This window comes from Alnus glutinosa, chromosome 10 (assembly GCF_958979055.1).
Source record: "Alnus glutinosa chromosome 10, dhAlnGlut1.1, whole genome shotgun sequence".
Classification (NCBI taxonomy): Eukaryota; Viridiplantae; Streptophyta; class Magnoliopsida; order Fagales; family Betulaceae; genus Alnus; species Alnus glutinosa.
Genome location: NC_084895.1, coordinates 19,223,791 through 19,239,344, shown reverse-complemented (window position 1 = coordinate 19,239,344; position 15,554 = coordinate 19,223,791). Strand labels below are relative to the sequence as shown.

Here is a 15,554-nt window from a genome sequence, read left to right as displayed (position 1 = left end):
CAGCTCTGACCTTATGCAACCAGTTGCTATTTCAGAACTGAATCCTGAATGAATAACTCATTCACATGTTGTATTTTAAAAAGATTCTCGACCATGCATAATGGTGAAGCTTGATTTCAGAGAGAGAAAAACAGGGCACTGGACTTTTCTCTTCTTTTTTATTTTTATTTTTCTTCCTTTAATGTTTTGTTGGGGGGGCCTTTTTTGCATCTTCAAGGTAATATCTGATTGGCTTCTATGGAAGATCATCCTCCATTATAATGAAAGTAGAATGAAACATTTCAACAGTCATGTATACAGTAGTATGATGTTAGTAGTTACAATGTCACGAATATTGCTCTGCATTTGAATTTCTATCATCCAAATCTCAAATCAAGAGAGCAAGAGAACCTCTCCCAATAATGTTGAGTCAACAGCAGATTCTTTGCTAAAAACATGAGACCGTTGAATTCAGACAAAAAAAAAACTGAGCTCATTGAAACATGACAATTTCCTGTGTGTGGTGCAATAGATCACGATTAGAGTAAATAGCACAAAATAATCACAAGCAAGAATACTAAAATTTATGTAGTTCCTTCAATGTAAAGAATGTTCACAGGCAGAGCCGATCACAAAGAAATTTACTAATCAAAGATGGGAGTATAAAATTGTAGTAAATAAAATCACTCAAATCCAAAACCCAAGACAACCAAATCTCACTCACACTGTAAATGATATATCTGCCACCTCATCTCATACATGTGCAGCATCAACTTCATGTTCAGATTCATCAACACATCCAGATTCATTTGAAGACTCATTTAAACAATCTCTAACTAACGGATAACTTAGAGATGTGATATTCTGTATTTTTTAATTATATTTTCTATTATACACTTTTGAATTTCAAACTTAGATAGGATTACATGTAGTCTAATCCTCTATATATACTGTTCTGAACATCAATGAAATTATTCAAGTTCAAAACCTTTCATGGTATCAGAGCCTTAATTGCTCACGCTACTTTTCGATCTCTGCCACATTATTTCCGCTCACTTCCTATCTTGTTATCCATGGCATCCAGTTCTGCCTCTCCTCCTCCATTTATTCCGCCTAACATTGGCCAATTGATGACCTTTAAATTGGAAGGACCCAACTACATCACATGGTCCAATCAAGTGATTCCTATTTTGAAGACAAACGACTTGATGGGTTTCGTGGATGGTTCTGAGCCGTGCCCTCCCAAGTACGTTCTGGATGCTCAAGGGTAAGCTACTGCTACCCTCAGTCCAAATTTTATGCTTTGGACTAAGAAAGATCAGTTTGTTCTTTCTTGGCTTAATGCCTCTCTCTCGGAGAAAGTGATGTCTACCACTTTTGGTGTCACCAGTGCTAAGGAAGTCTGGAATTCACTTTCCAGCTGGTTTGCTTCTCATTTGAAGACTCGGATCTCTCATCTTCAGCGCCAACTTCCAAGTCTTGCACAGATTACCTTGAAACTGCCAAGCAATTTTCTGCCCAACTGGCCGCGGTTGGACAACCAGTAACTGATGATGCACTCATCGGTTTATGTGGTTGGTGGACTTCATCCATCCTTTAACCCGGTTGTTACCTCTCTTCTGTCGCTTCTCGCTACAAGTCACTAACGTTCAGTAAATTTCAGGATGGATTGCTCTCTTATGAGCTCTTGCTAGAAAGCCAAAATGCTGCCACCACAACTGATTCTCACCATTTTGCCATGTTCTCCTCAAAGTCGAACACTCATCCTCAACACCGTAAGTCCAAGCCTTCTGGAAAACGTTGGGTTGGTCCCAAACCTGCTGCCTCTTCACCCAAATTTTGCCCAGCAGCTTCCTCCTATCCTGCTCCGACCAGACCAGCATGTCAAATTTGTGGGAAATTCTCTCATCAGGCGTTGGACTGCTTTCATAGGATGGATCATGCCTTCCAAGGGCGTCATCCTCATGCCCAGCTATCTGCCATGGTTGCTGATTCCAATTCAGCTCCTGCAAATGACCCTTGGTATGCTGATAGTGCTGCAAATCAGCATATCACTGCCAACCTGGAGAATCTATCCTTACAGCAGCCGTATTTAGGTTCTGAGGATGTAGCAGTGGGAAATGGTACAGTTTTGAGAATACGACACATTGGTTCTATGGTTTTTCACACCTCAATCCTCAGTTCATCTCTCAAAAGTCTTGCACTGTTCCCAAGCTTATGCTAACCTGCTCTCAATCAATCAATTTTGTTTCGACAATAATTGCTTCTTTATTCTCACTAGTTCTCAATATTTTGTTAAGGACAACCGCACGGGTCTAACCCTCCTAGTAGGTCGGAGTGAGGGTGGTCTCTACCCAATTCAGCTGAAATCATTTTCTGTCAATAAGCAGCATGCCTTGACTGCTCTCTTAGGTGTTAAGACTTTTGCAGCTGTGTGGCATTCCCGCCTTGGTCATGCTTCCCAGCCAATTGTTTCTCAAGTTCTGTAGCAGTTTTCTCTTCCGGTCAGTGGAGTCAAACAATTGAACCTTGTCAACTCGGCAAAAGCAAGCAGCTTCCATTTCAATCTTCTCATCGTGTCTCTATGTGTCCCTTAGATCTCATCCATTCGGATGTTTGGTCTTCTTCTACCAAGTCTTTAGGTGGTGGTTGTTATTATGTTCTTTTTATTGATGACTTTTCCAGATTCACTTGGTTGTATCCCATCCATCATAAATCTGATGTGTTTTCTGTTTTTGTGCAATTTAAATCTCGTGGAAAATCAATTTTCTACTTCTATTAAACAATTTCATTGTGATGGTGGTGGTGAATATATGTCCACTCAATTTAAGAACTTTTTAATCCATCATGGCATCCTTCATCGAATTTCTTGTCCTCACACACCACAACAAAATGGTGTGGCTGAGCGTAAACACCGCCATATTATGGAAATGGGTTTGTCTTTACTTGCCCAATCTCATATGTCTTCTCTTTTTTGGGTTGATGTTTTTGCTACATCCGTTTTTATAATTAATCGTCTTCCTTCTTCCACAGTTGACAATGTATCACCCTACTTCAAACTCTTCAACAAAGAGTTGGATTACTCCTTGTTTCGTTCCTTTGGGTGCTCGTGTTTTCCTCTTTTATGTCCCCACTCTACTCATAAGTTAATGTTTAGGAGTAAACATTGCATTTTCTTGGGTTATAGCACTAATCAACGTGGGTATCGCTGTCTAGATCCTATATCTCGCAAGGTGTATGTGTCAAGGCATGTGGTTTTTGACGAATCCCGATTTCCTGCAAATGAAGGTGTCCTCACTCCTGCCACTACAGGTTCAGTCATTCCTGTTTCCTTTCCAGATTTTTCTAACATTTCATCTTCTTCTTCTGTCCAGTTACAACAGTTTCCCACAGTCAACTCTATTGCACTACCCGACACACCTTGTCCTCTGCCGAGTGATACTTCACTCTCTGCATCATCCCTTGACTTATCACCTGATATACAGGTTTCTTCTCCTAATTTTTCAGCTTCTTCTCCACAGGCTTCTTCACATCATAATGCAGCACCTACTTCTTCACCCCCACCCGAGACCTCTTTAGTTCATGTTTCTACCCATCCCATGCTCACCCGCTCCAAAACAGGTAAGTTAAGGACTCGCTCCTTCCCTAATTTCACTTCCTTCTATTCCACCAAGCACCCTCTATTTGCTCTTGCCAGTGTTTCTCTTCCACCAGAACCTACATGCTACTCCGAAGCAGCCAAGTCACCTCAATGGAGAGCTGCAATGGGTGATGAATTTGATGCCCTCATTGCAAACCAGACCTGGTCCTTATGTCCTCGGCCTTCCACCCACAATATTATCCGGAATAAATGGGTTTACAAGATCAAACAGAAGCAGGATGGATCTCTTGAACGTTATAAAGCTAGGTTGGTAGCAAAGGGTTTTGATTAAGAGAGTGGAGTAGATTTTACAGAGACTTTTAGCCCAGTGGTGAAGCCTTCCACAATCCGGGTTCTTTTAGCTCTTGCTGTCCAGTTTAATTGGAATATCCATCAACCTGACGTCTCCAATGCTTTCGTCCATGGACACTTGCTTGAAGAAGTGTACATGGAACAATCTAGAGGATTCATTGATCCCCAATTTCCATCTCATGTTTGCAGGTTACACAAGTCTTTGTATGGCCTTAAACAAGCACCACGTGCTTGGTTTACACGCCTTTCTCAAACATTGCTGGAGCTTGGATTTGTCTCCTCTTCTGTTGACAGCTCATTGTTTATGTTTCATCATGGAAATGTGCATCTCTATTTATTGATATATGTGGATGATATTCTAATTACGGGCACATCTTCATCCCATATTGCTTCTGTTATTCATCAACTTCAACAGGTTTTTAAGCTTTAGGATCTCGGAAACCTGTACTTCTTCTTAGGCATCCATGCTGTCCGATCCTCTCAAGGATTGCATCTCAGACAATCAAAGTATATTTCTGATCTCCTATCCAGGTCCAAAATGTTGGGTGCAAAGCCGTATTCTTCTCCATGTCTTGCTGGTTCAAAATTGTCCAATGCTGATGGTGACCCGTTATCTCCTACCGACATTACTACATACCGTCAAACCGTGGGAGCTTTACAATATTGTACCTTGACACGTCAAGATATTGCCTTTTCTGTCAACCAATTATGCCAACACATACATCATCCTTCTACTCTACATTGGACAGCGGCAAAACGGGTCCTTCGTTATCTCAAAGGCACTATTGATTATGGCTTATGGTACACCAAAGGCCCTTTAACACTTCAAGCTTCTGTGACTCGGACTGGGCAGGTAATCCTGATGATCAACGTTTTACAACGAGTATTGGAATTGTTTTGGGCTCTTCTCTCATTTCTTGGACAGCCAAGAAACAATCAGTGGTTGCACGTTCTAGTACAGAAGTTGAGTACCGTGCCATGGCTCTTGCCACTACTGATCTGTTTTGGTTGAGAATGCTCTTTAAGGATCTTGGTATTCCATTGTTTTCTACTCCTCGTCTTTGGTGTGACAACATTGGGGCCCTTACCCTTGCTTCTAACCCTGTTTATCATGTTAGGACCAAGCACATCGAAATCGACTATCACTTCATTCGTGAGAAGGTGCTTAATGGTGATATCTCCATCAAATACATTAGCACGCACGACCAACTTGCCGACATTTTTACTAAGGGCCTCAGTTCGGCACGATTCCAGCTACTACGTGACAAGCTTATGGTTTGTTCCGTCCCCATCAGCTTGCGGGGGGGGGCTGTAAATGATATATCTACCACCTCATCTCATACACGTGCAGCATCAACTTCATGTCCAGATTCATCAACACATCCAGATTCATTTGAAGACATTCAAACAATCTCTAACTAATGGATAACTTAGAGATAAGATATTCTGTATTTTTAAATTATATTTTCTGTTATACACTTTTGAATTTCAAACTTAGATAGGATTACATGTAGTCTAATCCTCTATATATACTGTTCTGAACATCAATGAAATTATTCAAGTTCAAAACCTTTCACACACGAGAAATAATTTTTCTTTTTTTGATGATGAGGAACCCCTCCAAAGTAGGATCGGGTAATACTCCGACAGGTTGGTTCCAAAGAATTGTTTGCACCCAAGGAGATTCAAACGCTAAACCTGATGGAAAATGCCACTAAGATCAAAGCCCTTACCACTTGAGCCAACCCCTTGAGATTAAGAAATAATTCTTCTTTTACACAATTCTCTAGTCTTAACACAAAAGAGGATGAGAAAAGAAGAAAAATTTTCAGTTCATGCCAAAATACCTTGTTATACGTGGTGAAAATTGAATTTTTCGAAGGTAGGAGACAACGAACAGTGTACTGATCTATCACTATTTGACATTTATCGATCAGTGGTCGAGTACTGTGCTAACCGATCTATCAACACGCAGCTCAAGACCGATCTATCGACACTCGAGACTGATCCATCGGTACTCGTCAGAATGCAGAAATTTGAGAGTTAAGTACTAGGATTAGGAATATCTCTTAGGGTTAGAATGCAAAAATTTGAGAGTTAAGTACTATGATTAGGGCTATCTCTTAGGAAACCTACTGATGATAAGATATCCCGCAGACGAAGGAACCGGAGCGTTTGAAGGAGAGTTTGAGGAGAATATTACGACCAATGTGAGTAAACTTATGTGAAACTCTAAACAATGATTTTTTAGCATGCTTCTTTTGATATAAGATGTGCATCTTTGTACTATTATAAAATGCATTCTGATTTAATGTTGGGACTCTCAACACTATTTTACATACATGGAAAAGGAAATGATAATGTGATCGTGTGACATGACCAACATTGTTAAATCATGTGAAACTTATTGTGAAAGAAATCTGTGTCTTGTGCATACTAGACTATATTGACTGACCCTATGGCTAATTGTGTGAGGAGCGAGTTTTAACCTGGTTCAGAGGGTTATCGTAATTGGCGCAACCACCCACAGGATGAGGGTCACACCCTACGACATCACTAGCTGAGTGGATCACTCGGGGTCGAACTTGGTCGATCAACTAGAGATGACTAGCTATGTACTTTACCAGAGGCACCGAGGTTGTACCATATGTCTTTTTAGACACGCAAACCTTACCGTGAAGGGGAAAGAGCATGGATAGGCTATAGTGAGGAGAGTTATGACTTGTAATATAATTATATACTATACTCGTGTATCAACATGATTTTCTGCCTTCCCATATTGAGAAATATGGTTGCATGTGTAATTTTACTCCCATGTTTCAAAATGATTGAGTTCACTACATAACTGTGTTTCACAGTGCTATACTTACTAAGTCGTGGACTTACCGTTTCAATCCTTTCACCTGTAAAACATAGCCAGCACTAGGATTTGAGCAATGAAGATATCAAGATAGATGCGGCTGCTTGACGTGATATTATCGACCCTATATCACTTGAGGACTTATAGACCACTCATGGTAATTAGTGTCTTCGGGTGGAGATTACAGGCTTAATGATTTAATTTGATTTTGTGTATTAAGATATAACTTAGATCTACTTTGTGGCTGTGATAAATATTATGTAATGATTACAATTGATGTGATGATTACTTAGTAGATGATATACTTTCGTTGCTTTAATCTCGACTATGGTTTAGTGGTAACACTTTGAGTTAATTACCAGTTAATTAATTTCGTAGGCGTTACAATACATCTCTACTTTTTGATCATGTTTCTCTTTGCCTTTTTGATGCAGCTTGACGTAGGGGATCGCAATGACAAACAATCACAAGAATTACAACTCTTTCCAAAATCGATAACAAATCATGGAATTGAGGTAAAATAGATTAAAAAACCACTCCTAGAATATTTCTTATTGAAATCTAATGAATAGTAATCAAAAACTACTACTTTAGTCATCCATAACATGTATTTTTATTCGTCTCTCTTCTTTAGTGTGCTCATTCACTCTTTTTTCACACATAACAATGAGTCATAGTTCATATATATACTACTAAAGAGTTCGTTAAAAGAAGGCTACCTTAACGCAGTTAAGGCTTCCAACGACAACTTTGTCCTTCACGTACAAGATGACCACTTCTTTAGGAGAAAGAAGAACACCTACAGGACTTGATGGGTTTAAGTCACATCAACACACTACAACATGTGGGTCATTATATCCATTACATTCGGCAAACAAATTTATTTTCCCAGACTACAAAGATGCTATGTTGACTCTATATTAGAGGTTTTATTTTTTTCTGGAAAAACTGAGTAACATTATGCCTCATGTGAGGACAGAACTGGATATGGTACTAACCTAATAAATCAGATGGGGAAAGGAACATGGCATTGTCAATGCTGCTTGTGTTACATGAGTTTACTTATCATCTATGGTTATTAACTTCTAAATCTCATCCTAGTATATTTGATGGTTAATTTTATGAAATTTCTCTCTTATTCAGTTTTTGTCTTGTCATGCAGCAGAATCTTGCTGACTGTCCTGATCTTCAGACAAGTGCTAACCCACTGCAAATGATTCAAAGGTACCATCTTTGAGGTCCATATACATGAGCTGCAAGTGACACACAGGAAATAAATGACTCATGTAACAGGGAAAACTGTAGGTTCATCTTTTACATGATTCATAGGCAACATCTTGAAGATCAGTTTCCCTTTTTACATGATATTTTCTCAAACTATATGATTCTCTATTAACATGCTATCTGCAGAGACTCTTGTCCATTAGTTGAATTAAATCTTTGGGACATATGTAGATTTGCTTCAATGGACCAGCTAATGCGCCTTTATTTTTGTGTTTTTGGCAGGCATCTTGATGCACAAAACATGGAACAGAAAAACATAACAGAGCTTACACAACTAGAGACAGAACTGGATGCCATATTAAGCGAAATCAGATTCAGAAAGGTAATTCTTACAAGTTATCTGTTTTATTTTTTATTTCTTTTGAGTAGCATTATTGGAGTTCAATAGTAAAAAACTGTGATCAGTGACAAGCTGTACCCATGAGGTGTCACCTAATCAGTAGTCAAAATTCTTGAATGCAAGTACTATGGAAATTAGATTTGTTATAAAGTTGTGTTCTCATGTGTAAAAATAAATAAGAAAGATGTTTACCTGATCTTCTAAGAAATTGTCCAGCATATGTGGTAGATGGTCCTGAATGGGGAGTGTTGAAAAGTTTAACAGAAAATGAGACTAGATGGCAGTGAATTACTCCCGAAAGAATTGAAAAATGCTTAGGATACTACAACTTTTACTACAGTTCTCTTACAAACTCAAGTGGTAATATCTTAATGGTGAAAAAATTTGATAGGTAAATTTAATTATTTAGTGGCTGACATGGTAAGTACCACATGGACTGTCACTTCAGTTTATAAGGGACCTATAGTACTTAAAAAATTAAAAAATTAAGGGACCTATAGTAAAAGATGTAGTACCCCTTGCAACACTCAAAAGAATTAAGACAAGCATTAATGAATTTAAACGTTTGAAGCATCATGCATCAACACGATTGAAAATTCTTCACATTTTGAGATGATAAGTAGTGTACAACCTAGTCTAAACTGAAAATTTCTGTGAAAGTGTTACCAAAACAGGGTCCTTGAATTTTTATTTATAAACTCTTTACATTTTTTTTTATAAGTAAATTTAGTCTTATTGAAAAGTTACATTTGTGGAAGATAAGTTACATTGATACAACTGTACACTTTAAATTTACACTTGAAAGCCAAAGCGATTGAACTCTCTCTTGATAACTGAAGATGACGCAAGAAGACAAGAAGCTGTTGTAAATGCGGGAGTTGTTTATCATAGGTTGGAATTATCTGCAGAAAGCTTGGTTGATGTCTGGTTTTATTTATGATGGTTAACAAAAAGAAGGGAAAAAGGCAAATAATCTTTAGAGGTGAGAGCAGATGAACAAACAAGCTCGTCCTGAAAAAATTGTTTTTGTTGTTTCCATAAATCATGTTAACATCCCTTTGGTTAGTGGTGTCTAATTATTATACACAAAAACAAAATTATAGTATTGAGAACATATGATGGTGGTTGTCTAATACAGGTACCTTAACCAACTGCAAGTGTGTGTGCAGTGCATTCATGGTCTGTAGAGGATGTCACCATATAGAGAAATATGACTGGGCACGGGCAATGCCTGCCTTAAGCTACTTAAAGCCATTTTGATATTAAATCAGTATGACCAGTTTTCTCCCTAACAAAGTTCTGTTTTAACCTCTCTTTTTGTGTGGGCGGGGAAGTCTCCTTTTACTCCGGCTTTGCCGGCAGGCAGTCCTCAAGGAATTGTTTGCACAAAAGGGGATTTGAACCTTAAACCTTATGGGACTACCACAAAGACCAAAGCCCTTACCACTTGAGAGGAAATCTCCTTCAAACTAACATAAAATGTTGCACATTGGTGTTGGTTACTAAACTTGATTTAGTAATATTCATTTCTAATTATTCTAGAATTATGGAGTTAAAGGGTCTTACATGTATTTGGTCTAAAAGTAAAGGGAATAAGGGAATAATTGTTTTGGAAGTTACATGAGATTTTTCATACATATGATGTAAACGAGGGATTTGAATACTGGAAGACTAGAAGCATCCATTTTAGCTTTTAAATACCTATTTACTCTAATTATTATTCTCAAGTGAGGGGAATTAAAAATTATATTCGTGTGTTTATCCTTTTCTCCACTTATCTTTCTTAGAATATTAATTGTGTTCTAGCCCGCTTGATTTCCAACACACGGTTCCTCTGAGTTTTCATCCTGAGTGCCATCAGAAATGAAGAGTCACTGGATCTAAGTCGTATACATATAAAATCTTCTTAATTGAGAAAAGGAAGAAGGAACTACTTTTAGAAAGTTTCCTGATATTCAACAGACTTCATATCAAAAGTTAAAAAGCAGCATAGTAATTCAGGAAATGGTAGTTTATGACAATGAAAATCAATGAAAATATATGAAATTTCAATGAATATCTTCGTAGAAAAGAAGAGATGGGCACTGTTTACCTGCAGGCTTGCACGATACAGGGTTGTTCTTCTTCTCTTTTTAAGAAAGCACAACTAATGGATTCGTGCAAAATTGAACTCGTGACTTTTCCTTCCAGCCTGTGAAGAGGAAATGCCATTAGATCCGAAGACCATTGACAAGAAAATTACGGAGTTTACAGAATCATGGCCTGAGGGAATTGCATAAACAATGTGAAATGCGCAGGACTCTTTGCTCTGTCTTTTCCCTTTCTGAGTTTAGCAAAATAAACTCTTGGCTCTCTGTCTTTTCCCATCAGCCGAGTTGCGTTTAGGGTTTGAGACCACCTAGTATTTAGTTTTGTTGCCGAAATAGTCACGTTATAGTACGACAAAACAGAGAGCGGTCTATTCTTCTTGGCATTGGATGGCAAGAGAGACCGGTCACGGTTTGTTTCTGCAAAATAGAAGTTTGTGTTTTTTTTTTTAATTGTTTTTTTTAAGAAGAATCTCTATGGTTTGATTTTGAGCTTCAAGTGTTATTGGAATGTTGGGGTATGTGTAATTTTCTCTTCATAGTTTTGTATTCAATATTTGATAGTAAATTTCTTTGTCATCACCTACGTCTATGAACGTTTCTCACATTTAAGGAATCGTGTAAATCTTGGTGTTATTGTGTGATTATTTTGTCTTATTTACTATAATTGTGGTCTTTTGCACAATATGTGGCATGAGATCTAAGGTTCGGTATTCAGATTGACGATTACAATAAATATGGCAAGTACCAATTATGACTTAGAGAAGTTCAATGGAAAGAACAGTTTCTCTTTGTGACAAAGGAGGATGAAGGAAAGGAGAAGAAACCCCAAAAGATGGGCGATGATGAGATGGATGTGGAGGTTGCCACTGTGATCTGACTTAATTTGTCAGATAAAGTCATTCACAATGTGATTGATGAGGAAAAATCAGAGTTAATTTTGGAAAAGAATTTAACGAATAGGTTATACGTGAAGAAGCAGCTATATGGTTTACAAATGGGAGGAAAATATATTTTTGTTGAAGCACCTCAACAATTTCAACATGTTGAATACACGGTTGTTGAACTTTGGTGTGAAGATTGAAGAAGAAGATAAAACGATATTTCTGTCGGCATCGCTTCCTCCTTCATTTGATAACATGTTGACAACATTATTGTATGAGAAAGAAACTCTAGAGTTAGAAGAGGTGACTAGAGCTCTCTTGTCACAAGAATTAAGAAGAGAAGTTGTCAATGATTAGGCTGATGGGCTTGTGGAGAGGTATGATGTGACGTCCCACATCGCCTTAGTATGAGAATGAGGATGTGCTTATATGTATATTCGCACCCTTCTTGACACAACCCGTTTTAAAGCTAGGATGACTATGAACTTATCAGAACTCCGCAGTTAAGCATGCTTTTGCGAGAGTAGTACCGGGATGGATGACCTCCTGGAAAGTCTGGTTCGAGAGAGCCAAAAGTGGACAATATTGTGTCATTGAGGGTGGGTTTGTTTTGCTCAGCCTAAGATGGGAGGAGTGTGCACAAGCCCATGAGGGTCACCAGTAGGGATGCTGGATCCCAAGAGGGAGTGATTGTGAATGAGGATGTGCTTATATGTATATTTGCACAATTCTTGACACCGCGTTTTAAAGCCGTGATGGCTATGAATCCATCAAAACTCCGTAGTTAAGTGTGCTTCTTTGAGAGTAATACTAGGATGGTGACCTCTTGGGAAATCTAGTTCGGGAGAGCCAAAAGCGGACAATATTGTGTCATTGATGGTGATTCCGTTACATATGAGCTATAGTGTGTTAGGGATAAGTCTAAGGAGAAGAATAACAGAGGTAAGCAATCTCAATCTAAGCCACGTTCGGCAAATGATGAAGAATCTCGATCAGATGCAAAAGATGTGAAGTGCTATTGTTGTCACAAGAAAGGGCACTACAAAAGATTTTGTAGGATGTCGAAACAAGATTTGGATGGTAAAAGGAATCATAATGGTTCTGTAGATTCAATCAATGTGGCCAATGACGAGTATAATGACAATGAGGTTAGCACAAATCTTCCTTCAATTTCCTTAGGTAACGATTCTCTCTATTGGCGCACATAAGACTTCTACCATATCTGACCTACTTTGTAATGATCAAGTCAAGAGTAAGAGGCCAAGTGAACCTCATGATAAGTATCCGAATGATAAGGCTCTGAGGAGATAAGTTTAGGAAGAAGAGTTCTAATTGTATATCATTAAAACAGAATCCTATCTAGGTTTGTATCAGAGTTAGAGGTAGAGTTATCTTGTAAACAATCTTATCATCTTATCATGTAATCTCTATATATATCAATACAAGCTCACTTAGATGAACAAGAGAGAATACTGATCCAACAACATAATATTAAGAGTTCTTATATGGTATCAGAGCCAAACATAGACTAATGCCTTTTTTTTCCTCTCCATCAATATGTCTCAATCTGGTTCCACTACATCCTTCAACGCCTCATCACCACCCCGCTTCATGAATCCTTCCTCGTCCAATGTCGTATTCACTGTCCCCAATATGAACCACTCATTGAATATCAAATTCTCTAACATCAACTTCACGGGTTGGAGAACTCAGATTCTGGCTTACATCAAAGGCCAAGATGCGTATGGTTTCCTGGATGGCACCTCTCGATCTCCAAACCAGACCATCCCCAACACCAGCACCAATGTTGGTGCTCCCGTCACCATGGTCGATCCGGAATTCGTTGCCTAGTGTCAATGGGACCAGATGATCGTCAGCGTGCTGATCTCCACATTCATAGAGTCCCTCGTTGTTCATGCCGTAGGAAGTGCTACTGCCCATGATCTCGGGACAACATCAGTCACCATGTTTGCCTCCCAAGCACGATCTTGTGTTATGCAGATTCGTTACCAACTTGCCACGTCCAAGAAAGGTAATTCCTCCATCATTGAATATTTTCAAACTATCAAGGCCATGAGTGACAACTTAGCTGCTGCCGGACAGCATTTGAAAGCGTTTCCTACCTCCTTGTTGGCCTCGGATTAGAGTATGATCCCTTTGTTACTTTTGTAACCACTCGTCTGGATCCCTTATCCTTATGCGTATTGAACATCATCTCTCATCCAATGAGCCCTCACCGTTAGCAGCTCATTTTTATGCTTGGGCTCCCATGCCTCGTGGACGTGGCTATCGGGGTCGTGGTTCCCCCTTCAGTGGACGCAATTCTCCATCAAGCAACCATGGTCATGGCCGGACAGCATTTGAAAGCGTTTCCTACCTCCTTGTTGGCCTCGGATTAGAGTATGATCCCTTTGTTACTTTTGTAACCACTCGTCTGGATCCCTTATCCTTATGCGTATTGAACATCATCTCTCATCCAATGAGCCCTCACCGTTAGCAGCTCATTTTTATGCTTGGGCTCCCATGCCTCATGGACGTGGCTATCGGGGTCGTGGTTCCCCCTTCAGTGGACGCAATTCTCCATCAAGCAACCATGGTCATGGCTCATACTTCTCACAAGATCCAGCATCACCCTCTCGGCCTATCTGTCAGCTTTGTAGAAAGATCGGACACACTGCTCCTAGGTGCTACCAACGCCCTGATCCAGCATTAGTGGCTGCACCTAATTCTCAGGCGTTTTATTCATCAACACCGCCTTCTGAGGAAAAATGGTATCCTGATACCAGAGCAACTCATCATATCACCAATGATGTCCAGAATCTGAATTTGTCTTCCGAGGACTACACTGGCTAGGATCAGATTCGCATGGGCAAGTTTGTCTACTAAACATATTGGCTCTACGTCTCTTTCTCTCTCGTCACAAATTTCTGCTCAAACAATTGCTTCATGTTCCCTTAATCTGCAGAAATCTTCTTTCAGTTCGTCAATTTGCTTTTGATAATTCAGTTTTCTTTGAGTTTTATCATTCTCATTTTGTTATCAAGGACTGCAAGACCGGGACTCAAATCCATCAAGGCCCACTTAACAATGGCCTCTATCAACTCTCTCCTTCGCATGTGTCTTTATCCAAACCTCAAGCACTCGTTGGTGAGAGGACTACTGCCCATCGTTGGCACAAAAGCTTGGGACATTCAGCCCTTCGGATTGTCAACCTTGTGCTATCTAAGTTTCATCTACCAGTCTCCACTCATAAGGCAATCAATCCCTGCACTACCTGCCCCCAGGCCAAGGGCCATCAATTGCCATTTTCAATTTCAAATTCCAGTATTTGTAATCCTTTGGAACTACTCTATTTAGATGTTTGGAGTCCTTCCCCAACTCTTTCTATCAATGAAAATCGCTACTATGTTTCTTTTATTGATGCATTTAGTCGGTTTACTTGGGTATTTCCCATTCAATCAAAATTTGATGTTATGTTTGTTTTATTAAGTTTCAAACCATGATTGAACACTTACTCAATGCCAAAATTAAAAGTGTACAAACTGATTGGGGTGGAGAGTATCGAAACCTCAATAAATATTTTCAATCCATTGGAATTGTTCATTGAGTTTCTTGCCCCCACACACATCAACAACAAGGGTGCGTTGAAAGGAAACATCAATATCTCATTGACGCAACCTTAGCTCTACTTGCTAATAGCTATCTTCCCAAAACCTGTTGGGATGAAGCTTGTCTCACTTCATATTATTTAATAAATCGGTTACCCACTCCTTTATTGAAAAATCTTTCTCCCTTTGAGAAACTCTTCTCTTGTTCCCCCGACTATAAATTGCTTAAAATTTTTGGATGTGTTTGCTTTCCTAATCTTAGACACTATAATTCACTAAAGTTTTCCTTCTGCTCCAAACAATGTGTCTTCTTAGGATATAGCTCGCATCATAAAGGCTACAAATGTTATTATCATGAATCCGATCGCATGTATATCTCTCGTGATGTGGTTTTTCACGAAACTGTTTTCCCCTTTTTCCCAAAACCATCACAGTCAGTTTCGTCTACTCCACATCCTACCACTTACAGCTTATTCTCTCTTCCAATAACTTCTCCAATTGTCTCGGGTTCTACTCCTCCAATCCTCTGATCTTTACCTAATACTTCCAGCATCTCTCAC

At 39.1% G+C, this 15,554-nt stretch overlaps 1 protein-coding gene and 1 long non-coding RNA gene across 6 annotated transcripts in view; one reads left to right on the top strand and one right to left on the bottom strand.

Moving 5' to 3' along the window:
• LOC133879348 (MADS-box transcription factor 14-like) overlaps positions 1-15,554 on the top strand; it is an 89,509-nt gene that overhangs the window by 17,237 nt on the left and 56,718 nt on the right. For 3 of the 5 annotated variants that reach the window (XR_009902052.1, XR_009902053.1, XM_062317869.1), the window contains exons 3-7: positions 5,907-5,973; positions 6,089-6,141; positions 7,226-7,306; positions 7,954-8,015; positions 8,298-8,397. Coding sequence is in view for 3 of the 5 variants with exons in the window: in XM_062317869.1 (XP_062173853.1) it covers positions 5,907-5,973; positions 6,089-6,141; positions 7,226-7,306; positions 7,954-8,015; positions 8,298-8,397 (363 nt within the window). In the remaining 2 variants the exon portion in view is untranslated. The remainder of the gene's footprint in view (positions 1-5,906; positions 5,974-6,088; positions 6,142-7,225; positions 7,307-7,953; positions 8,016-8,297; positions 8,398-15,554) is intronic. The other 2 variants (XM_062317871.1, XM_062317870.1) reach the window with 2 other exon arrangements.
• On the bottom strand, positions 502-10,868 carry LOC133879349 (uncharacterized). The gene is made up of 3 exons (XR_009902054.1): positions 10,508-10,868; positions 8,608-8,649; positions 502-8,044 (listed from the first exon to the last, which is right to left on the bottom strand). It is a non-coding gene; the product is annotated as an uncharacterized LOC133879349 (long non-coding RNA).